We start from the raw sequence: 25318 nt of genomic DNA, 5'->3' as shown, positions 1-25318 counted from the left end.
AGTTGATTTTGAGCAGTTAGTACTTGTTTTTCACAAGTTCACACTTTGGTTTCTTACTCTGTCACTGAGAGTACAGATGGCAGTCATTTTAGACTTTTTTTCCCAACTATGAAGCTGTTAAGAACACGTTTGTGCCATTTCAAACCATTTCAAAGACCCAATTCTCCATGTATGTAACACATATTATTCTCCCATATTCCCACAACATGACTCTGATTTTTATTTACATTTTTACAGTACAGCGGTGTCTGTGTATATATATATGTATATATGTGTGTGTATGTGTGTATATATATATATATATATACATATATACATATATATATACATATACAGTATATATATGTATATATATATATATATATATATATATGTGTATATATATATATGTATATATATGTATATATGATTTTTGACCAGTATCGGATTAATACTTCACATCACTGTTTTCACTTAGATGTCATTAGTTGTTAATGTTTGGTTCAAAATCTTGCCGCTAGAGAGTTGAGCGTTTGTTTCAGTGACTTTTCAGATTTTAAATGGGAATATTTTCTAGCTTCTTTCCGCCATATAACAAAAAAAAAGGTCTCCGGAGCACAGTCACCGGTCTGATACATTAACATACAACGGCAGTTTATTCAGCGTGCCGCTGGCGATCAGCGGTGGCGATCAGTGGTGCTGTTCCTAAGTGTATTTAACTGATTTACAGTTAGGCTCGATCCTTGTGTAGGATGTCTCTTCCTGTGACGGCACTCTCGCTGTTTTCTGCGCACACTGCCATGTTGATATTGTCAGAGAACTAGTGGAGGGAGGGGAAGAGGAATAGAGCTGTAAAGCGCTGTAAAGAGGACAAATCAGAAACCCCCTGGAAGAAGTGGGTGTGTGTTTGCCTGTGTCTCATTTGCATATAAAGGGACCATGCACGAAAACCGAGCATTCTGAAAGGGGCGGGTTTAGCAGGGTTATTGAACTGCTATGGTGCTTCATCCTTATGGTATTTTGACCAAGGCATGTTCATTAGGGCACCAGGGAATTTTTTTAATGGGGGAAATAGGGTATAATATGTCCCCTTTAAAGCTGAATAATTTAGCTTTTTATCAATATTTTCTGGACCAAACAATCAATGAATTAGATCAGAAAGTAATCGACAGATTAATCAGTTCTAAAAATAATAGTTTTTTTTGTTATGGTGAAACTTTACAGAGAGCAACCCACCGGTTTCCACTTGGGTGAATTGGTTTCTAAGGATTTGCTCATCAAAGAATATGAAAGACGTTTGCTCAACAGAATTGCTCTCTCTGTTTGTCTTCTTTTAGGCTGTGCAATTTAATTAAAAACGTTGAGCTGGCCAAGCCTTCAGTTGTGTTGAAAAGACGACCGAACATTTAACAACTGCTCTAATCAGATTTAAAGCCCAATCTCGATGATTGCAAAGAAGATCTTGACCCGAGTCTGGCTGCCAGCAGCTCACTCACTGCGGTTTTCTCAGAGTTTGTCGTCATGCGCGTGGTTCTGTTTCCCATCGAATGATATGAATCGTCATCCGCGCTGCCACCGCAGTCTATGCTATGATCTAGGTTTTGGAGGCGACTCCTTGTTTGTTTTTTGCCTCTGCTTTGACTTCTACTCCCAGCGGAGTCTGAGGGAAATGCTGCGTTCAACAGGAGTGCAACACGACAAGAAGAAAGAATTATTCTCTGTCCATTTGTGTCACCAGCACCTTTTATTCTTGTTAGACTAAATCATCGTGGGAGACAACTCCATTATGTCTTGTTTTTTGATTGTGGGGCAATAATCTTTACTGTATTGTGTCTTTTGTGCAATTAGTGACTACAAGCAGAACTGATATATAAATTCATCCCAAAGTTCTATTTAGTTTTAATGTTATATGCAGCAAACAAACCAGAAAATAATCATATTTCACACACTGAAAACACTTGTTTTCATTTATAAACAAAGCAGCCTTAACATGAGTGCAACCCTTTTTTTTGTTTTTATTTATTTCTGTTCCTTCTCAATGATCTTTTCAATCCACACACCTGATTCAAATGGTCTGCAGAAGCCCGATAACGACCCACTCGAGGACCAGGACTGAGAAACACCGCTGTAAAAGCATTTTACTGAAATATTAAATCATTTATTGCTCCGGCCTTGTTCAAGTGCATGTTTTCCATACTGTTCATGTATGGAAAAACATTCACTGCCACTAGGTGGAGCACTGGTACCATCACTGCAGACCAAAACAAATGCTTCCAGCCTCTCAACATTTAACCCACAGACACTCCATGAGCTCCTCTCTTTCTTAAAAACAGAAAATAGTGTCGAGCTGCCAAATTCATAAAAAGCAGATACATGACATTTGATTTGCTCTGGCTGGAGACTTTGATTTAACACTGAAAAAGCAGGGCAGGTATATTCGCTTGCCTTTAACTGCATTCCTCTGTGTTGCCATGACAGCGGCCGTGGGAGCAGGGCGGCTGTTGTCACAGGTTGTTTGTGCCGCTCTTGTGTCCATAAGTGGTCCTCAAACCAACATCCAGGAAAGTGGCTCAGGGGGGGGATGAGTGCGGCGTCGAGCCGAGCCTCACGCCAGCACCCCGTCACGACTCGCCTCTGAGTGACATCACACCCCTTTAAAAAGGGACATCAGTGCTTTTTTGAAACGGCCGAGACTGATATCGCTAATGTATGTTGTGTTAAAAAAAAAGTGGATCTCTAAGGTCGCTTGAACCTGAACCCGCGCTCCCTCTGTTTCCAACAGTCTGCAGGCGATGCCCCGACCACTCCGAAGTACGCCAAGGAGCACCGAGACCTCTTCTTCCCCGCGTCCCTGCCGACCCCCGTCCTGCTCAGCCACTCCGTGCTCAGCCACCCGTCGTCCGCCCAGGACGGCCAGGCCCGAGTGGTGTACGAGCCCCTGAGCAAGATGTCCCGACCTCAGGCCTCGAGCTTCCACGATCAGCAGCAACACAGGCGAGCAGCGGGCCACGCCGCCACCGCCGCCATGGCCTTCCTACCACACACAGGTACAGTCACCGGCATCCTCTGCCTTACATGAAACTGCTGTGCTGTTGCTGAGGTGGAGCTTTGAGAAGATCCTAGTGAACAGCAGGGGGCGCCTCCAGACCAGGCCTGTTGCATAACAACAGCCTCTGCCCTGGTTATGAATTGTGTTTTGGGTTTTCCCTTAAAAAGAGAGTTATATATCAGTGTTCTTCCTGCATTATTAGTTTTGTTTAATATCTGAAACCCAGTGTCTTCCTCTTGATTTCATGGTGTTTATATGCTTTTGATATTTTTTTTCTGTATGAGGCCATTAGTGGGTGGTAAACAACAGTGAGTTGTTTAGAGTCAGCCCTGTTGTTGTTGTGTAGGCTGTTTTCATGTGTTTTCTCTGAGCTGGAGTAAGTGCTCAGTAAGTGGAGCGATCGATTTGGCTTCATTCAGATTCAGCCGTTCCTGTTTTTACTTGCGTCTCAAACATTAGCTGCAGTTTATTTCATCGATATCACCTGTGATCTTGTTGTTTGAAAACTTGACTTGGCTTTTTTTTTTTTCTTTTTCAAATGGAGTATTTTACTCAAATGTTTAAAAGCCATTTAATCCGGGGTTATACCAACGATGTCAATTTATGCTCCGGAGGCGGAGGATGGTTTTTAGTCATCGCCATGGTAACAGCGCTGTCCTCCAGCCTGCTCATGTACCTCCTGATCAGTTTATCCTGCCGTCAGCTTGTTTATGTGTATCAAGTAACAAGATTGTGTCTGGATTTTTTTGACTTTTGGAGAAATAGACTTTAGATTATGTTTGTCTGTATGAGGCTGCTGTCATTTTAACCTTAGGATAAACACAATTAATAGTTTTCTGAGTGAAACACTAAAGTGCAGCGCCTTTTTTTCCTTTTTTTTTAATGAATTAGCCGCAACACAACAGACGCGCCGACTCGCACCTCCTGCGTCTTCACCGCTCTAGTAAATAAATCTGTCGCTGCATAAAACCGTCGCAGAGGGAGCACAGGTGTTACCGGGCAACATTAAGTCATAATAACACTTGTGTAAAACAGATGTGTTCCACTGCTGCATCCACTCAAAGTCATGTGACCAACTGCAACCCTTTTTTTGTAAACAGAGCAGATGCAGAATACACACCTTTTTTGGTTTGGTTTATGCAGATACCTGGGTTTTGTGTGTGTGTGTGTGTGTGTGTGTGTGTGATGTAACAGTTTCCAAGGCAACCGTAATGGGAGGAATCAGACAGTATAAATTTATTTTTGTTAGAATTTTTACTGTCTGACCTGATGATGAACTTTTAGTCATTTACTGTTCAGTCATTAAATAATAGATTCAAAAAGTCTAATCTGATGGAGTCAGCTAATTATGTGTGACATAGTAATCTGTCGTAATCTGTGCATATGAGGAAGTTTGATTAGCATATTGTTTTTGGGGTTTGTTTGTTTTTTGGCGACAGATGAGCGGGAGGAGCTCCCAGAGGGACTCTCGTACCGACATCAGGAGTCCCACCTCTGTCAGCAGATGAAACTCGCCACTGTATCCCAGGGGCAGGACTCAGCAGCAGCAGCAGCAGCAGGAGGCTGGTTCCAGGAGGAAACTGCCACATGTAGCACCGCACAGCCTTGTCCAGGTCTGCTCCTTTTTGAATGGCAAGCGTGACACTTCATATGCATGTGTCAATCATTTAAAAAAAATGAATAAATAAAAAAAATGCCCTCTGGTTTCGCCTCCACAGACCAGCAGCAGTACTCGACGAGTGATCCATCAAAGCTTCCAGACCCCAGCCGAATCCGCTCGCGCGTCCCGCCCACCATGCCAAAGCTTTTCATCCCCTCCACCGTCACCAAGTTCCCGCCAGAAATCACAGTAACGCCCCCGACACCCACGCTCCTCTCCCCCAAAGGCAGCATCTCAGAGGAAACCAAACAAAGACTGAAGGTACGTCGTCGGTTTGCCCGGGAGTGGCGGCGACCTTTCCGCCGAGCGGTCCCCGTCACGTGCGGCTTGTTGATGATGTTCTCAAATGTCTTGTTTTGTCCACAAACCAAAATGATTCACTTTTAATGATTTCTTTGTTATCCAGAGCAAAGTAATGGAGAGAATACTCACGTTTAAGAAGCTTAAACAATCGGAAATCTTGTTTTAATCACAAAAAAGCTTCTAATCGATGATCAAAATAGTATTTAGTCATCGATTCATTGTTTCAGCTCGAGTTTCTTTTCTAATGTACTTAATGTTTCAGTGTAGCCTGATTCACTCACACACACAGACACACACACAAACTTGTACATTCAGATTCATTAAAAAGACAATTTTGTCAGTGTGCATTGGATTAAAGGGCGAGGGAACGCCTGACTTGGATCACTGAGGATGGATGTGCGTGTGTGTAAATAAGCATAAAGTACAGACGCCGTAGAGGCTCAACAGTGACCCCTGCTGTCTGCTCCTTTCACAGAACGTCATCCTCTCATCTCAGTCGGCAGCCACGGTCAAAAAAGACACTCTGAGTCAGCCGGCGCTGGAGGTGCAGGAGACGTCCAGCCAGGAGTCGTCTCTGGAGAGTGAGTCGGACGAGGAGGACGATTACATGGACATCTGAACTGAACTGAACTCGCTCCAGGACCTGGCCCTGGCTCCGCCAGACTCTTCAGCAGACCTGGAGTGGCACGTGGCACGTGTCCCTGCGGCTCTCTGTGCTTTTTGTATCCTCACGTGAGACTGAAATAAAAAGCAGTGTTGTCGTCATGTTTGCGTGTGGCGGACGGTGTGCATGACTCCAGTCCCGCAGCATGTCATGTGACGCGCCAGCTCGACCGTACGCTGGATCCGACGCGCTCACACACACACACTCGCCCTCTTTATGCGTGTTGGTTCTCAAAGCTGCAGCTAAATCCTTCAAATCTCACCCACGTGAGGTGCCTCAGTCTGGACTGAGCTGCCCCCCCCCCGCATGAGATTTTTATTTACAAGACATTAATTGTACTGAATTAATGAATAGAGTGATATATTTCTATGTGGGATGTGCACGGCCACGCGACCTGTAGCAGATTGGAAATGTTTACACTTAATATTTGGGATTTTTATGTTGGCACTTAATTGTGTGCTATTTTTGTACCGACTGTATTTCTTGTAATAACATTTGTCCTCTCTGAATCTTTTCGAGTAGCCGAGTGCAACAGTTCTTAACCGGGACGGACGTCGTCCCCGGACACCAGCACTGATGCGGAAGTTCTTTCAAATTAGCCTTTGTACATGTCACGATCCAAATATCCTTCCACAAGGTTTGGCTGCAAAGGCGGTTTGAGTATTGGAGCGTGCGCATGTGTGAGAGGGTAACGGTCGGGGCCACGTTTGATTCCAGTCAACTCAGGAAACGACTCGCCGTTAACAGACACTTTACGTGATCTTTCCTGACTTGGGTGGAAATGAGATGCATGCTGGGCCAAAGTCTCTTCTACAAATAAGATGCCTTTCCATTCAAAACCACTTTGGTGAATCCATCTTAACTCAGAGGAAGGCACAAGAATGCTTTTTACAGGTCGTTTTCTACAAATAGAAAGATTTTTGAACAAAAACAAAAAAAAAAAACCATTAACTGTCACCGTTGATTTAAAAGAGAACAGTTTTTGGTGTTGTTGGGTTTTTGTTTCTCTTTGCATCAGTGAATGTAACCATGTTTAACTTGGCTCGGACTGCTTTAAGGGAACTGTTCTCTACGTTTGGACTCAACGCGTTATTATAGATGTCAAACCAAAACCACACATTTCCTCTGTGTGAATCTGAAAACGTCAGATATGACGGCGTTTGTCATCTCTGGGCTTTCTCAGAAAAACAGTAACAAATGTGAATTATTTTTACGTTAAGTCCTCGGAACACATTTATTCACACGGATGCCAGAAATTCCCATTTATTTACCAGAAAATGTGCAAATCGTGGTTGTATGTTTGCAGCCCCCTCCTCCCCGGCCTGGATTATTTGTAAAAAAAAAAAATGGAAGCACACTCACTTGTTACCTGTACAGTGTTTCAGGAAAAGTCAATGTAATGCATGATCAGACACTACAAACTGTTTTATATCACTGTATTAAAAAAAAAAAAGAACTTAATGATTCTCTGCTGATTTACTGCCAGTTTCATGGCTCATGGATTAGATTTCAGCTTAATCCAGACGACGGGAATAAATGTGTATTCTCTTTATTTATTTTTTTTTGGAAACCTCTGTTTGCATTTAAAATGGAAGTGGATAATTAGATGACTAGAATATACAGTAACAGCAGTCAAGTTAAAGGTGATATTGTGATGTAATAAGGAGGAAGGATGACACGTTATGAGAACTACTATTGGATGGAATAGATGAATAATTGCATGGAAAAATGTGTGATTCAAAACTGATAATTAAGCACATTATTAACTTGAAATCGTCTTATTACAGTGATATCAAATGTCTCTGGGTGTAAATCAGAGTTAAAAGTCTCTGTGTCGAGTCACCAGGCTCCTGCTGGAGCTCTGGACTCCAGGACCACCCCGCTGACCGCAGACTCTGCGGTCAAAGGGCTCGTACACGCTGGTGTGAAGTCTCCGACACGAGGGAAGTCATTAGTCTTCATTAGCAACTTCCAGGAGCTTCTTATGAAGTGCTGTGAAGTTGTCGTTTGCCCCCTTTGCCGGGCAAGCAAGATGTGAGGTTTGTTTTCTTATGTGGTGGGCCAAATGTGAGCTCACCCGGCCCCTCCTCTCTGCGGGTGAGATCACGGCCACTCTGCAGTAGAAGATATTAAACCTCCCCTTCTTGGGTTTTAGTTTATTGTTAAAGTCGTCACTGCTTGTGCACCCTTGTGTTATTTATGTGATGAATTTTCCATGTCAGGTTGAGGCATGTTTCCCCTGCCACGTGATTTAGTTCAATCCCCCTGTGACTTCATGTTGTTTGCAGCCGTGGGGCTGCTATCTCTCCACAAACCACTCAAAGTGGCCAATTAAGCATCAAAAGAGCATGCTGCATGGCTAATGTGAGCGAAAGGTGTGAGATTTCTCGTCAGCCCACTCCGGGGGCTCTTTATTGGGCCGCTGCAGAGCCGTCTGATCCCTGGGCCCTGGCTGTATATTGGCAGCTGTTAACTGTCGAGCACAAGGAGCTGTGCAGTTAAAGCAAATGGCCAAAGACTGACACCTGAGAGGAGGAACATCTCTGCTGAAGGTGGTCAGGAGGAGAGAGTCAGTGTAACTCTGTGTTTGTACAAGTGTAGAATAGACACTTGAAACATAAAGATAATGAAGTTTTCTTACTGTACTGGAGACAAGGGCCCTGCTTTACAGAGGCTGCTGTCTTTCTACATTCTACATTTTACAAAGTTTACATTATATTCTACTGAAGAAGACCTGAAACTAGTGAGTAAGACCATAAAAGGAATACTTCACCCATTTGCATTGAGCTTTGTATTACTAGAACAGGGGTAGTATTTTTCAACAACACTAATTCCGCACTTTTTAGACCCACTCATACCGGGGAACAGGACCTCATTCCCAGGATGTAAACAGTGTCTGCCATTTTTGCTAACAGCTAAATTAGCACCAAGTGTCACTGGTGGGCACCGAGCAAAGAAAGGAAGGAAGATATTTCTCAACTCGGGGGAAACTGAGGTTGGGAAGCATCATTTTTATTTTAGTATTCCTTTAAACACCTCAGGAAATTTTTCAGATGTTATAACTCAAGTGAGAAGAAAATGAAGCTAATTAATGTAAGCTGTGTCCGCCATCTTTGCTAACAGTCATGCTAACAGGACCAATTGGTGGGCATGTAGCAAAGAAAAGAAGGAAGATATTTCAAAACAAACTTCTACCTTTATAATAGTAATACAACGCTAAGTATTCTTTTAACGCCTCAGGAAAATGTTCACATTTTATAACTCCAGTGAGAAGAAAAATAAGCTAATTATCCCATTCAAACTGAGTTCACCCCTTGGTGGGGTTAACTGCTACTTCCAGGCTACTTTCTACACTTAATACGGATCATTTTCATATAAGGTCTATGAATTAAACCAACACAGTCTTGCAGGCCACACTCGTAGGGGGGACTGGACCTCATAACAAGAATGTAAACAGTGTCTGCCATCTTTGCTAACAGGACCAAGGGTCACTGGTGGGCACGTAGCAAAGAAACCAAGGAAGATATTTCTCAACTCCGAGGAAACTGAGGTTGGGAAGCAAAATATTTTAAAAAAAATACTGCTTCTGTTATAGTAATACAAAGCTAAGTATTCCTTTAACGCCTCAGGAAAATCAGATGTTGTAACTCAAGTGAGAAGAAAAAGAAGCTAATTTTCACCCCTTGGTGGTGTTATAGCTGCTACTTCCAGACTACTTTCTACACTTAATAAAGGATCATTTTCATATAAAGTGAATGAATGAATTAAACCCCTGACTTTTTGCCCTCAGGCCATGAACCCGAGGCCTTTTACCAGTCACCCCTGTCACCTTTAGAGCCGGTGCATAATGGGATTGACGCGGCTGCTGCTGAAATATACACCTCAGCTCTGACACTGACGCTGCACTTTTCTGCTGCTCAGAGCTGCAGAGAGAGAATTCATCATCAGAGTCCCCCCATTGTTTCCCTTTGCTCTCGTGACACATGTGTGTGTGTGGGGAGGGGAGCTGGTGAGGAGAACCACACTCGACCTGTGGTGAATAACTCCTCCTCAACAACTGGTTTCACATAAGGTGGAATATAAAACCTCCTCAAGGCCAATGTTTGTGGCAGCAACACATTAGAGCCGGACGGGGTGTGGGGGCAGTTAACGTGTGCGTGAGTGCGTTCTTAAAGTGCACCATTAAAGCAACGGGCGTTATTCCCCTTTTTATTTCACATCGACCCAGAACAAGAGCCTCAAAGAGGCCGAGTCAATATTTTCACGGGAGTGACTTTTGTTTTTTGGTTTTTTTTTGCAGTGCACTAAACGTCTCTTTATGTACATTTAACTGCTGATTCTACAGAGTGCAGAGTTCCTCTGCAGCAAAACTGCCCGGCTTTGGTTTTGGGTCTGTCGTGCCTGCATACAGTCACACAGAGAGCCGACTGTATGCATGCACAGACGGCGACAAAGCAACGTCAGGTGGAAGTGGGAGTGTGCCGAGAAAAAAAGAAAGAAAAGTTAAATGAGATGTGGAAAAATCACCTCAATTCAAATTATCATGTCAGTGGAAACTTTTTTTCTCTCTCTCAATGCTAATGCTCCGTGTTTAGCATTTGTTTTGTCTGCAGTAAATAAGACGAGGGAGGATTGTGTCTGATATACACTGTAAAAAATACATTATTAATACATTAGAGCATCGCAATATGCAACTGACAGCAAGAAAATATGTATTCATTGAACTGAAAACCTGTGTTTATCTATATCAAATGGAACAATTCATTTTCTACAAACTGTGGTGCAAATATCCTTTATAAAATAGCTTTATTATTCTTATTTTTAGAGTTAAAGATTATTGTTTGCCAAGGTGCCAAGTAGTTTTTGTCCACAATAATTCCTAAAAAAAACAATTATCAGAGCAGCGTTTAAACTTAGATATGACATTGTTTATAGGGTTCAAATTCAAGCTTTTGGCCGCGTCGTAAATGACACATTTAGATGAATATATACACACATGAATGATAGTTTCACTGCTTTTTTAATTCATATTACAAGAGTTACCCTCGACTTATTATATTATTATTATTATTTTCAGTACTTGAAATCCCTTGAGAATGCTTCAATGGTACAGTTTGGTGGATTTGTGGCTGGACGTGTGTGAGGACGGCCCCGGGTTTGTCTTTATGCCGCGACTCCTCCTGTCCCCCATTCACGGCTGACTTGGACCCGTGGTGCTAACTGGCTGTTAATTGCCTGCCTATACACGGGGCTTTCTCTGCATGCAGAAACCAGCTCCTTGAAGGGAAACTAGCTTAATGAGATTATCTATCAGAGCAGGGGCCTGTCTAGACACCCCAATACACAACCCCCCCCTACGCCCTCCTCTGCCTCAGGCATCAGAAGACGCCCCCCAGGTAAAAGTTACCTGCAGAAGAAGTTCATGTTATCATCGCGCCATTATGGGTTTACACAGCGTCTCCCACCCACCACGTCATGCCTCTGACAGACAGAGCTGAGAGTGAGGCAGTAAAATAAGACATTTTTTTAATACCCATAAAGAGTAAAATATGGCAGGAATGATATTTAAATACTTGTATTCACTCATTTTGGAGATAAAACTGTGGTTTATTCCACTGCCGTGTCAAAGGCGTTTATCACGTTGCACAAACACACTAAATGGCCTTCTCACATGTGAGTTATATCTGTGCGAATGATATTTACACAGACCGTGGAGCCGCTCCGCAGCAGAGAGCTCGCTCCGTATTTGTTTTAAAGTCTCTTAGCAGTTAATAAAGAAGCATTTCCTCCGCAGCCCTTCCTGTGGGGATGGTATCAATGCTCTGTTAAGTCTCTTTGATTTCCGCTGCCCTCCAATCACAGTGGGACATTGACTCAGGATTGTGTCACTTCAAAGCCTGGGAATGGTTCTCTTGATCCCACCCACTCCAGGTCTCCCCTTAAAAGTCATGGTCACTGTGGCCCTGCAGGACTCAAGACCTCTGACACGCTTTAGCAACAAGTCCTTTGTGACCCTGCGACTCCCTGATCTGCTGCTGGATTTCTGATTTTCCTTTATTTTGTTTGACGAGCGGGGAGAAGAGAGTTGAAGAAGTACTTTGGATTTCACCGATACATGGATTTTTACTGCCTCTGAATCTCTGTGAACGTTTCCTGTGCTGAACCTGAACAATGCAGTCCATCATAGGTGAGTGATGAGCAGACTTTCGCTTTAGTCTTTATCACTTTTATCTACCGTGTGCGCCTCTTAATCCCGAGTTCTGCCACTTTTTATCCTCCAGACTTGAAGCCCAATTTCAACTGCCCTCCTCCGCCGTCCTCCATGGCTGCCGGGCCTGATGCTTATCTCCAGGGTAACATCAGGATGACTCTGGAGGACCCTGAACTCTGGAGGACCTTTCATGAGATCGGGACCGAGATGATCATCACTAAACCTGGAAGGTAGGAGGGGAAAAAAAAAAACAACCAAAACTGCAAATATGAAATGCTAAATGTTTGTTTTCCTCCATGTCTGCATTTGCTCATCCTGTCTTCTTCATTGGTGTTGTGTAGGAGGATGTTTCCACACTGTAAAGTGAATCTCACCGGCCTTATTCCCTGTGCCAAGTACATCCTGCTGGTGGATATGGTGCCAGAGGACGGGTTCAGGTACAAGGTGAGACAACACGGCAGCTCTTTCACTTATCCATTTTAGTGTTATAGATATCTCACCGTGGTCACCGCTCTGCTCAGACAAGACATCCCCGTGTTTAGCACCCTCCCCCCCCCTGACATTGTACATCAAAGGCTGCTATCTCTTCCTGTTTTTCTATCCCCTGCTGGGAGCCCAGTGTCGTTGCCCCTATCTCTGTGGGTGGTACCTGCCAGCCGTCACTCACGCTCACACACACTGTGGGAATGAAGGAGTCTGTAAATCACCTTCCTCTCCCGTGACAGTCTCGCTGACTGTGTGTGTGCTCTTTCCCCCTACAGTGGAATAAAGAGAAATGGGAGGTGGCAGGAAAAGCGGAGCCCCAGCCTCCCTGCAGGACCTACCTCCACCCCGACTCTCCAGCACCGGGGAGCCACTGGATGAAGCAGTCCGTCTCCTTCCTCAAGCTCAAGCTCACCAACAACACACTGGACCAGCACGGCCATGTAAATAACGCTCACTGTATTCTGTCATCACCGTTCAGTTTCAGGGATCCTCTGGGGCCCAAAGTGTCCGTAAAACCGGCCCCTGACATGTTCTTCTTCCTCTGTGCAGATCATCTTGCACTCCATGCACCGATACCACCCGCGCTTCCACATCGTCCAGGCCGACGACCTGTTCAGCGTCCGCTGGAGCGTCTTCCAGACCTTCACCTTCCCCGAGACGTCCTTCACGGCCGTCACCGCCTACCAGAACACCAAGGTCAGCTTAAACCCGGTCCACGCTGCAGGTGGGACCTCGCTTCACACACGAGTGAGACAGTAACTGAACGTTTTCCTCTCGTTTACAGATCACTAAACTGAAGATTGATCACAACCCGTTTGCTAAAGGTTTTCGAGAGGAGGGTACCAATAAGAAAAGGTATGTGTCGCACCGGTCGTACTCTTGTAGTGGATTAAAGTGTTAAATATGTCGTAGTGTTCTCATGAAGTCCTTCTTCTTCTGCTCCAGGCGTCCCAACAAGAGCCCGTCCTGCCTGGAGAAGCGGCAGAAGATGTCTGACATGAGGGACTCCGAGGAGGAAAATCCACAAGGTACAAACTCGTCTCCGCCTTCCCGTGTGCCTTGAATGCATCTTTATTTTTCCCCGTACTCGTTTTGATGACCTGGTGTTTTTTTTTGTGTCAGATTTCCTCCACTCGTCATACGAGGGCTACGACGGAGACGAAGCCGAGCTGCCCAAAAAGAAAGAGGTGGACGACATCAAAGAGGAGCGCTACTCGCCGTGGACGGCGGAGAGGGAGCACCGGGCGAGGACGGAGTCTCCCGCCGGGGCCGACGCCAGAGATCTGTACAACGCAGAGCAGCTCGTTCCTGCTCCCGCTTCTTATCCGCTGTACAGGTACGATCTGCCAAAATGACTCAACAGTGTTGATGCTGAGCTACCACTGCATGTGCACCTCCAGTCGGCACACAGATTAGGATTAAGATTAACACATCTGCAACAAAAAAAGCAGTGAAATTCAGGCCCGCTACATGTTTTTAGACTGATTTTATGCTCTGTCATCTTAAAGATGGAAACACACTGTGTGTTAGAGCCAGGTCTGATAGTATTGCTTGACGAACCACTGTTCCTTCCCCCCTCCCCCCCTCAGGTTCCATGAGTACGGGAAGTCTCCCTCACCCTCCTCCAGCGTCAGCAGCAGCAACGGCGGCTCAGAGCGCGGCAGCTTCGAGTCCAGGGTCCCCGACGTCGCCACCGTGCCTGATCACGACTCGTCCAAGCCGCACGACGTCGCCGGACCCTCGCCGTGTGGCCCCCAGCACTTGCCGGGCCCCCAGGACTACCCCGGGGTTCTCAACATGACCGTGGCGCAGGCTGGGAAACCGGGAGTCATCGGCCACCACATCTACAGCCCCTACAACGCCGAGCAGCCTCTGGGCCAGTGGAGCAACCCCGGTCCGGCCCAGTATCCACCCCCTCACCACCTGACCGCTGACTACACCGCGCAGGCCGTGCACCACGGCTATCACCATGGCAACGTGGCCGAGTGGAGCCAGTACCCGCTGTTCTCGTATTCCTGCTGGTGAAGGGACCGTCGGTGTCGACGTGACTGAGAAGTGACGCTGCTGTTTTACTGAGTCAATGCATGTTTACACAAAAGACTGAGGGGCCCCTGAGGCCCCCCGAGGGCCCGGTTTACCAGAAGAGAAAACCTCACAGACGAGGAGTCCTCTGCTCAGACTGACAGGATTCAGGCTGAAGGATTAACCACGAATGATGAACGAACGGATGAATTAAGTGTTTTATTTATTTTGTATTTCATCTCATGCTCGAGTGTAAATATTATTTTTGTATAAAAAACATTCAAATGTAAGTGTGCAATTGATGTGCTTCTTCAAGTTGTGACGTGATCTGAAAATAAAAGGCTAAAATCGGCACGGCTGAGCGTGATCGTGTGCACTTGACACAGAGAAACACAGTAATTCATTATAAATAAATAGCACATTTGTCTTATTCTTTTAAAAAAGCAGGTTGAGTGCAGGCCCTGCAGCAGACCTCGGGCACCATCTGTCGTTGGTGAATGTTTGTATTTGCTCTTTTGTTGACGTAACGAGCGTCGCTCTGCAGTTGTGACAGAGCCCAGCATGCATGAAAGACACTGTAACGCCGAGGCCCTCCGCTCATAAAGCCCCGCACGACTCTCATTCTCCATCTCAAAGAGCCTCTAAAAGGCATGTAAATGGGGGGGCCCCCCCATCTCCTCCACCCTGGGTGGATATGAGCCGCTAATGACTGCTGTAAAAGTGCACTTGGGGGGTTGGTGTAGGAGGAGGAGGAGGAGATATATATATATATATATATATATTATAGTAAATATAAAACCACAGTGTGAGAAACTGGGAGAGTTCAACTCAGGTTTAGATTACAGAAATCATGGAAAATGACTCCGGAAGAAGTTTCCTGGACATTTCAGACTTCTCAAATACTCACATCTCTTTATTATATCATATATCTATTTTATTAAATTAAACTTCTCTCTGGATCCTGATATGAAGTTTGGGTCGATGTCCATTTAGTTTTTCTTTACGCGTTTCACATGATGAAATGATGAATAATATCTCATTCATAGAAGAGCTGCGACTTAAATGGCAAACAATTCACTGCAGTTTCATTAAGGAACCTCAGTCAAACTTATTAACTTATGTTAATACGTGTTAACTTGGATGTAAGTGGCAGGAATACATGTTTTTGTTTTATTACTCCTTGTCAAAAAGGTTGATACAATAGGATTTTCACTCATCCGCCACTTTATTAGGTACAACTGTTTAAAAAACAACGTTTTGCTGATGTACGGGGGTTGTTTTTTTTCCACACAAAATATCCAGTAATAGTTTGCAATGTTTGTCAACAGCTGCTCAAATAACCACAGATTATTTATTGGTAACCAACCAGAAGAGCATCTATATATTCCATATATTATAAAAAAACATGTTAAATGCTTCACAGTGGCCCGTCTGCTCAGGAGGAACATTGTTCCCATCTACAGGTGACATTCCCTGTCCTTCATCGACCCATCCGTGGACCTCCTCGTCTTCAAGAGTCAAAGTGGTTCACTTAAAGTACTTCCCCCCTCACACACACTCACACACACACATGCACAACTCCACTGGGTTTAATCGTCATAGCTCAGTGTCAGTGGGTGATTTAGGGCCTTAAATTGCTCCAGTAATGGCTGCACATCGACCTGGACTCAGATGTTTGTTAAGGCAGCTGACGGAGTTAAGTGCAGCACGTATGTCTTAAGTGTCCCCGCGGCGCTCGTGCGGCTCTGGAATGAAAAGCCCGACGCTTGGACGTCCAGTGGCCGGTGTCAGCAGATCTGTCCAGACTCTGGCAGGGGCTGCTGACACGATAGTGTGAAACAGAGGAGGAGGGGGGCCCACTCACTTAGGGCCGTAGCAGTCAGCCTTCATGCAGCTGATGGAGTTGGGAGGCCAAATGGAGAGGAACTGATAGAGACATGGGGCGGAATAAAGGGCAGGATGCAGCAGATTTGGCTTTACATGTTTGAATTAGAATTAGAACGTGTAATCATCATTTAAAGCTGAATAACATTTGATTTATCGTGTCTTTTCTTACGTTACTACGACATTTAGAGAAGAATTCTTGGATGCTAAACCCCTCGTTTTGTGCACTTCCTGTGGACATGTGGTCTCAGCCCTTTCTTTTTAAATCCCCTGCCCCCTGGTTGCTAAAGCGCCCCCCTTAAAGCCAGTGTGCAGTGAAACAGGTAACTGAGGACAAGGAGTCTAACACAGCGTGAGCCACTGACACTCACATTTATAACGTTGGGCCACGCCCACTTCACACATGTGCCGGTGATCACAGTAATTAGCCTCCACCTGTTGAGAGGCAGCAAACAATCAAGGCTGATGTTTCACAGTATAAAGAGGATTTCTAAAAGGTTTTAAACATGTGATAAATACCTGTTTAACTGTACAAACATACATTAAATGCCCATAAAGGTTAAATTCAACAAAGTGTGCAGCTATTGGACAGCTCATATTTTTGTTATTCATAAACAGGGAACGTGACTTTTGGACAGAAGGTAAGGTTTGCTGAATTTCTACTCATTTGAACTGTCTAATTAGCATAAGGAGAATGGCTCAGTTGTGACACTTTGTTTGGCACATTTCAGGAGAGTCCTATGATTCACAGTTGAAATGTACACGGTAAATAACGTTTGTAAAAAAAAAATGCCACATTTACATTATTATGCTATATAAATAACATGCAGGGCTAAATTCAGCCTGTGTCGATGCACCAAGTTGTAAAACTGGCATAATGTTGTTGAAATTACACAAGAAACATTTTGAGTTCTAGGTTATTATGCGGTTATTTTACTGGCCCCGCCCACTTGAGGTCAAATTGCAGCGCAATGGTCACTCGGATGATTTTTGCCCCTTTTGAAAGGCATTCAAACTGTTAGCGCAGGCGACATTTTTGAATTCAAAAGTACAAGAAGTCCCTTTCTTCAGACTTCCCTCCGAAGCTCCGCCTCCAGAGCGCAGGAACACGCAACAGACACGGATTCATGAGCGCTGCGCAGCAACGGTAACTTTGGGTACTAAGTTTTTTGGGTATAACTTTTGGAGCGTTTCCACCGACTCGACTCAACGCGGTTATTTCGCGTTCCCACTAGCACAGCACCGGTCATGGAGGAAGAACCGACCGAATAGTTTTTAATGAACTGATTCTAATGATTCAGTAACAGCTGCTTTAAGTCACTAGTCACTCGTTTGCGTGTGTTAATAAAGTCACGTCAGTTTCATGCAGCCGTGACTCCGCCCACGCTGAGGAGGTACTGTTTTAACGTAAACTGTGTCGTGGAGATTTTTCATCTCTGTGACTTTAGCTTTAATTAAAAGGTTATAATCGAGTTGTGAAGAGGATTTTAAGTTAAAGTTAAAGTTAAAAAACACAGAAAATAATTTAACCCTAACCCTTTAAATACATCCTTGAGGGTGAGTATTAGATTACAATGTATGGCAATGTTTTGGTTTTATTCCTTTTCTACATTCTGTGAGTCTTGTTGTGGCTTTATTTTTAATCTTCTCCTTGAGTGTATCGTTGCACAGTGTTTACTCGCGTTAAAACCTCGCCTTTACGTCTTTTTATACCGCTATAATCTGCTTCTATGCACGTTAAAACTATCAAAATCACCCTTGATTGTTTGCTGCCGCCCAAACAGGTGGAGGTTAATTACTGTGATCACCAGCACATGTGACAAGTAGGAGTGACCTACGTTATAAATGCGAGTGCCAGTGTCAGAGTGTCTCTGAAGGCTGGAACGTCAACACCTTCAGGGAAGCAAAGAGTTGGGGTTTTTTATCATGTGTCTGTATTTATCGTGACCTCAGTGAACGAGACAACGTCCAAAAATAACTATGAGATGTTGTTTATTGTTTATTTTTGAAAAGTTACCCAGGATGAAAACGTTTGCACTTCCCGTGTCACACGCGTTTCAACACGTTCCTTCTTCAGACAGAATTCATCCGTGTCATCGCACACGTTATTGTGAATCAAGAGTGAGGGGGGGAAAAACACAAGCTTATAGCTGGACATGGCAAATTAAATGTTTTGGTTGAGATGACAGACATCAAGACTTCCTACACACACACACACACACACACACGGCAACGTAGTGTGAACAATAATAACAGAATAATAGAATAATCTCAGAGGCACAGACACACATCGATGAATTCAAATTCACACGTAAACACAAAAAAAGGCACAATGTTAAAATGTTTTTCAGTGACTTGAGATGATGTGATGATCACTGCAGTTTTCCTCACGAGAACAGATAAATAAATCAACTGGATTATTCTATATTTTATAATCTGGACACGTTCACTTCCTCGCTATAACAATTAAGCATATGAAACACACATTTCCCAAAAATGTTACTCATTAGATAGAGATTCACATAAAACGTGTGAGAGCTGCCAGAAAATCCCAGTTATTATCCCATTGAGTCTAAGGGCTAAGAGGAGCCCACGCCACCGTGTTATTGCATAGCCAGTAGTCTTATTATCGCTATTTAATTTTGTTTCTCTGTGAAAAAAATGACACACAAACAGAAAAAGTGAGAGGAAATAACGACGTGAGCAGCAACAGACAGTCACAGTAGTGGTGTGGGAGTTAGCTGTGCACAGATTGTGGATCACACTCAGAGGCACTCAAAGTGATCAGCGTGCAAAAGAAGACACAACGCTTGAACAGATTTAACATGCTGCTTTTAAAAAAGTCTCAGTCCTCGCTCGAGTCCTCAGAGTCTTCCATGTCTTCCCATGAGGCCTTGATGCGCTGCTCCCAGCTCCTGGCCTGGGCGATGACAGCGGGAGGCATGAGCGCGACGCAGGCCGCCATGCCGGAGACGCGGTCCTTGAACTCCGTCTCGCTCTCCCACTCGTCCGCGGCGGCGTTGTACGCGTGGACGTATTTCATCCTGTTGCTCTTGTCGTGAGAGCGTCCGCCCAGGACGTAGATGCGGTTGTCCAGCACGGCGACGCCGGGTTCCCCGTGTCCGCCGGGAAGCGGGGTCACCAGGGACCAAGAGTTTGCGCACGGGTCAAAGCACGCCACCTGACGGAAAGCAAATTAAAGAGAGACAGAAAACATCTGTTTGGATTCAAATCCACTGGGTTTTAAAGGGCCAGAAATGTACTATACTACCCATATAAATATGTTTGAAGCTGCCATTTTGTGTTTAGTACTCAGAGGCCACAGTAGTTTCCTCAAAAGCGGACAGCACATTCAATTTCTGCCACTAAACCCGTCCTTAAAGCTTAGAAAATCCTCTGCATGGCTCCTGACGTCGTACCTTCAGGACGTCGCGCCGATATCCGCGCTGGTCGTTGCTTCCCCCAATCACATAAACGCATCCGTTGACACCCGCCATGCCGTGCCAGGCGCGCTCCACGGGGCCGTCGGCGCACGCCGTCCACTGATTTGCCACGGGGTCAAAGCAGTAGGTCTCTCGGAGGTAGGCCATCCCTCTGCGCCCGCAGGTTATATAAATCTTACCGCCCGTCACCGCTCCGGCATGTGCATACACCTGCAGAGAAGGTTAGACTTGCATGAGTTTAAAAAAAGCAGGGAAGGGCCAATCTACTGCCCTCAGGTGAACACGTAGCAGCACCATGTGGTTGGTATCAGTATTACACCCAGGGTTGTTGTTGTTGTTTTCTTCTTAATCTTTCCACTCAAATGCCTCATATCCTATGGATGTCATAATAATGACTTTTTATCTCATAATAATGACTTTTTATCTCATAATAATGACTTTTTATCTCATAATAATGACTTTTTATCTCATAATTTCGACTTTAATTTCAACTTTTATCTCACAATTTCGACTTTTTATCTCTTTGAGAATATTTTTTATTATTATCAAGAAACGGGCTTCCACACATACCTCTCTTTTGAGTGGCGACACAAACTCCCACGTGTTGGTGTGCGGGTCGTAGCGCTCCACTGAGTCCAGTTCATTGCTGTAGTCTCTCCCCCCGATGGCATAAATGTGGCCCCCCACCACACACACACAGTGGTCAGCGTGCTGCTGCTGCAGCGGCTGGATCGTGCACCACGCGTTGTGACGAGGGTCGTACCTGAGAAGAGAAGAAATGCTCAAACTCCAGGCCCTCTGTACAAGAACAAACGCAAACTTTCACTTTTACTTTCACATTGAGCAGGAGCCGCATTGTAATGGAAAACCAACCAAACCATGTAGTGGATAAGCGGGTCTGTGTTCTCACCTCCAGCATCGGGTCTCCGCACGAAACCCGCTGGTGTTCTTGTCTCCTCCAATGAGATAAACAAAGTTGTTGAGCACAGCGATGCCCTGGTTGGACATCCGGGGGGCGGACGTCGCATCAAGAGTCCTCCATTCGCCCCAGCTCGGGTGGAACACCTGAAACAGGTGCTCGTTGTTGGTGTGGGAGCTGGAGGAGAACATCCCGCCGAAGCCCAGGAGGCAGTGGAAGGTGGAGCGGGGCTGGGTGAGAGGAGTCTGCAGGACGGGCTGCCAGATCTCCCGCTCGTGGTAGCGCAGGGCAGCCGACACCGAGTCCTTCAGCGGACACTGGTCCAGGCGGTCGCACAGTTTCCGCAACACTTGCTTCTCAATCAGGCTGAAGCGCACAGCATCAACCATCTTGAGATTGTCCTTTTAGGTCAGAGAAATAAGAGAGAGATGAGTGTAAAGGAACACTTCACAACTATCTTCCACTAGAAATACTGAGTAAAAGAAAACGCAGACACACCTTGGAACTGACCTGCAAGTACACCTGGTCAGTTTCCACCTGCTCAGGACTGTAGTGGTAGTGAAGAGCGGCCTCGTACACCTCGTTCTCACTGTTCACCTCCAGCTCGTCACTGCTCAGCGCTCGGAAGACCTCGTCCTGAGGGAGCCGTCGGTAAGCGTCCGTCCGGGACAGAGTCTGGATGTTCCTGAGGACGTAGGCGTGGACCATGGCTTTAAGCTGCCGCAGTTCGTACAGATCGGCCAGGTGATGCACCTCCAAGATGTTGCTCTCGTCCAGCCAGGAGAAGAGGAAATCGCAGCAGAAGCCGATCACGTTCTCCAGCTGTAAAACAAACAATTAAAAACATTAAAAGCAGCTGCATTTAAAGCAAAACAAGGAAAAAGAATGCTTACCTGTACCAGTGTGGCAGCTATCAGGACTTCCTGAACACTCTCCAGGTCTAATTCCATCTCAGAGGTGTAAATGTAGTCCAGTATTTTTTTCATGGCCATGTAGGAAACGCCATGAATTGGAATCTCTGTTTCCTTTGTCTCCCGCAGGCCACCAGCAAACATTCCCCTGGTGGAAAATGAACATAAAGGACGTTAATAGCTTATATTAACACGAAATGTGACAAATTGCTTCCTGTACCCATCACAAAATATCCATCATTATTTAAACAAGACGTTGGGTTTTTTCTGTGGCACATTCAGATTTTCAGCTGATGAAGATTTGACCAAATGACGGTTAAATAACAACTAAAATTGCATAACTTATAAAAATGACGTATTAACTCAATTTTAATACTTGAAACTGGTAATAAAACCTTTGTATGGAGTGTGAACAAATGCACTTAAACCTTACTCTTACTTGAAGTTGTATAGTTTGTCTTATTTAAGTGCTTTTGTTATTTATTTGTGTGCCTTTAAGCCTGAAGTCCCTGCAAAATCTCGTTTTGTCCTCATAATGACAATAAACAATTCTTGATCTTGATCTTGAAGTGGAGCTCTGGTTTACCTGAACACAAGAGAAGCATCTAGAGCTAAAGTCCACCACGATCGTATGCACAGGTGTATTGACATCACACAGTCATCGCCGTTGTGTACACGGACACACGTCATCGGTGCCAGGTTTCATGTCATATACAAGAGATAAAGGCTGACTGATGTCACGGCACAGGCAGATAAGGGAACACAAAAACCAACACAAGAACACAAATCACTGAACATGGTCAGTGATCACGTGTCAAAGGTGATAAAAGGGGACGAATGGCTTGACCGGGGTTAGAGACACCTGATTAGATTGTGCTTTAGTGTGTAAATAAACCACAGGAATCAAATTAAAGTGTGTTGAACTGCACGACTGGTCAAGTCATTACTCTTTCAACATGAGTAGGCCTGTACTGTAAATTATATATGCAGAAACAAGGAGGAAGAGTGGTGCAGTGGTGTTAATGTGTGTACCACAAATTAACAAATGGGGAGATAGACGTGCATTATTGTGAACCCTCCAATCACAATAATACCGATGATGGAAATTGGCCACGATCAACTTATTGGGAATATTGAGCTGGTTAATTCATTTACCTAAAATAATCACAGGAGGCTGCCAGCAGTATACGGTGGGCCTGGATAGGTCGCCCTTCCACCAGCAGCACCACATCGAACAGGACGCCCCCTTGCCTGAGAGCCAGCAGGCCGTCCAGCAGGCTGCGGAAATGGGCTGAACTTCGGTAGGTTTGCCGGCCCGGACAGTCCGAGGAGGCGGCGCGTCCGACCACTCGACTCAGCTCTCCACCGTCAGCCATGGACAGACACTGGTGTTGAGGCATGGTCGCGCTTATGTCTCCAGTGCAAACATCGGTTACTCTTCACATGTTTGTCAATCTTACAGAACGCCTGCGGTGTCACTGATGGAGCAGGGACGGGCTAGCGGCTAAGGCCGGGTAGTTACTGAAATGTCAATGCATTGTCACTGACGGGGCTAAGCTAAAACACAATGACAACGCGACTAAATAAACGGAGCTTTTAGCCAGACGGGAAACAATACGTTAGCATTCAAACGCCCCACAGTTTCACGCCCTGTCAGTCGCTGGAACGCCGCTAAATTGTCAGCTAATGTTAATATCTGGAAACACGAGCTAGCTCGGTAACCACGGCGCGTTACGCTGACGTAACGCGCTCCAAAAACAGGTTTTTGTTTTTTTTTAGACTTTTAAAACCCTGAAACGGCTCCACCGTTTTGCCCAAACAAAGGAAGCGTTCGTGGTGAAATGGTTTGTTCACGATGACTCGGGCGGGCTGCGGAATCACGGACACAGTCACCTGATTCTGTGACAGATCAAAACAACTTTGTTTACGTTCTGCTGTCACGAATCAGGTGACCTGCGATCCCATTGGTCCAAGCGCTCGTGTTGCCCCGCCCACATCGGAAAACAAGCCAATCACAAGCTGCTTTGAGTCAAAGGAGGGGTGGCGTCATGTAACAACGAAATAACAATAATAATGTACTAATAACACAAATAATAGTAAAATTAATACAAATATAATAATAGTAATAATAAGAACGGTAATAATAATAGTAATAATTAGAATAACAAGAAATTAAATGAATTAAAAAAACGTAAAAATGAAAGTGATCTCTTAAAGAATAAATGAAATACATGAGCCAATAAAGTTTTGAACTAAAAATGTGACTTAATATAAAACCCAGGTGTGATTAAAACTGTCAAAATAGTTTGAGTTTTTTAATTTTAAGACAATGATTATTCACAAATGTTATAGATGCTGTGACTCTTCCCTTTTAACACAAGAGGGGGCTGTTTCCTGTGTCTGTGTGCAACATCCCTGCTATATTTATACCACAGACCTGTGCTTTGATAATGTCTCCAGTTAAAGGACACGGGCTAATGAGCAACCATAGTCCTGCTGAACGTAGTAAACGCAGTTTTATTGTAAATACTTACAACTGTATACATGTTTATTTAAAATATCTTTGTATTTATTCTTATATATATCACCACCATCTCCTGGTGACAACAATCCAGATTGATTTGACCAGGTTGATAACTTCATAAGCTGCCAAATAGATTTCCCCGCTAGATTTCTGGCAGGCAGTTATGATTTTGGTTTTGTTTGTCAATAAAATTGAAGCTTCCATATTATTGCTCGGGTATTATAATACCATTCATCTTCATGCCAAGGATTCCATTTGCATATGTAATTTTCCTGGGATTTTTCCACCTGCAAAAACACCCCCGGAATCATCCATCATTTGATTTATTCTCTCTTCTCATATACACTGCGGTGGAAAGCTCAGGGGAAATTGATGAGGGGAAAGTCCCAGCGTGCTTTTGTCTTAGGTGCAGAAATGACTTTCTTTCTATTTTAGTTTTGCATTACATTTTGTTTTTGTTTTGTTTGTGCTTGACATGTGGCTGCAGAAATGTCCTTCCTTCAGTCCCCGTGATAGAAACGATGCTGTTTCACAACATGCACTCTCTTCTCTCTCACTCTCTACAGGGGGTACAGCGTTTGACTGCAGATCAAGACTTCAACTCTGGGTGCCCCCTACTGTCTGGGACTTACATGCTTTGTAGGAATTATAATTCTTTGCATTAATATTTACTCCCTATCTCTGGATCCTTCCAAGATAGCAACAAACTTGGGTGTCATGATTGATGACTAACTCAATGGGTCTTCTCCCGCCTTAACTACAGCAGTGCCCCGCTAACAGGCCTCCCCACCTGTGCTGTGAAACCACTACAGATGGTCCAGAAAGCGCCGGTGTGCCTGGTCTTCCATCATGTCACCCTGAGCTCCACTGACAAGTGGAAAGGGAACTTGACTTGTAACCAGAGGGTCACCAGTTCAAATCTGGCCAAAAAGGGCTGGGGTACCCAACCCCCAATGCTCCCTGGGCGCCACTCAGTGTGGCAGCCCACTGCTCCTAATTCTAGGATGGGTCAAATGCAGAGGAATACTTTCCCTAAGGGGATTAATAAAATTTAACTACAGCAGTGCCCCGCTAACAGGCCTCCCCACCTGTGCTGTGAAACCACTACAGATGGTCCAGAACGCGCCGGCGTGCCTGGTCTTCCATCAACCCTAAAAGGGTACATGCCACGGGCTGCCAGTGGAGCCCGTGGCCAAGTTGGCAGCCCGTGGCCAAGTGGAAAGGGAACTTGACTTGTAACCAGAGTGTCGCCAGTTCAAATCC

The 25318-nt window shown here is 44.9% G+C and overlaps 3 protein-coding genes across 9 annotated transcripts in view; 2 read left to right on the top strand and 1 right to left on the bottom strand.

Annotated features, from left to right (window-relative positions):
• The window catches only part of cabin1 (calcineurin binding protein 1), a 41653-nt gene extending 34537 nt beyond the window's left edge, over positions 1 to 7116 (top strand). For all 6 annotated transcript variants that reach the window (XM_044025570.1, XM_044025574.1, XM_044025573.1 and 3 more), the window contains 4 exons: positions 2762 to 3026; positions 4468 to 4641; positions 4747 to 4949; positions 5467 to 7116. In XM_044025570.1, coding sequence (XP_043881505.1) covers positions 2762 to 3026; positions 4468 to 4641; positions 4747 to 4949; positions 5467 to 5610 — 786 coding nt within the window. In that variant the 3' untranslated portion in view covers positions 5611 to 7116. The remainder of the gene's footprint in view (positions 1 to 2761; positions 3027 to 4467; positions 4642 to 4746; positions 4950 to 5466) is intronic.
• A 4408-nt stretch (positions 7117 to 11524) lies between these two features.
• On the top strand, positions 11525 to 14725 carry tbx16 (T-box transcription factor 16). Its single transcript, XM_044026815.1, has 9 exons — positions 11525 to 11842; positions 11937 to 12096; positions 12208 to 12310; positions 12628 to 12792; positions 12902 to 13048; positions 13137 to 13207; positions 13298 to 13380; positions 13475 to 13688; positions 13942 to 14725. The coding sequence occupies exons 1-9, from the start codon at positions 11827 to 11829 to the stop codon at positions 14375 to 14377; spliced, it is 1395 nt and encodes a 464-aa protein (XP_043882750.1). The 5' UTR covers positions 11525 to 11826; the 3' UTR covers positions 14378 to 14725.
• Positions 14726 to 18233: 3508 nt separating this feature from the next.
• On the bottom strand, positions 18234 to 23453 carry klhl22 (kelch-like family member 22). 2 transcript variants are annotated; one of them, XM_044027135.1, is made up of 7 exons: positions 22687 to 23453; positions 21514 to 21679; positions 21119 to 21442; positions 20612 to 21021; positions 20272 to 20464; positions 19678 to 19911; positions 18234 to 19439 (listed from the first exon to the last, which is right to left on the bottom strand). In XM_044027135.1, the coding sequence occupies exons 1-7, from the start codon at positions 22929 to 22931 to the stop codon at positions 19104 to 19106; spliced, it is 1908 nt and encodes a 635-aa protein (XP_043883070.1). In that variant the 5' UTR covers positions 22932 to 23453; the 3' UTR covers positions 18234 to 19103. The 2 variants fall into 2 exon arrangements, with proteins under 2 accessions (XP_043883070.1, XP_043883071.1); XM_044027136.1 differs by having other exon boundaries at positions 21131 to 21442.
• Between the last annotated feature and the right edge of the window lie 1865 nt (positions 23454 to 25318).

This window comes from Solea senegalensis, linkage group LG5 (assembly GCF_019176455.1).
Source record: "Solea senegalensis isolate Sse05_10M linkage group LG5, IFAPA_SoseM_1, whole genome shotgun sequence".
In the NCBI taxonomy this organism is placed as follows: Eukaryota; Metazoa; Chordata; class Actinopteri; order Pleuronectiformes; family Soleidae; genus Solea; species Solea senegalensis.
This window is presented reverse-complemented; position numbering and strand designations above follow the sequence as displayed.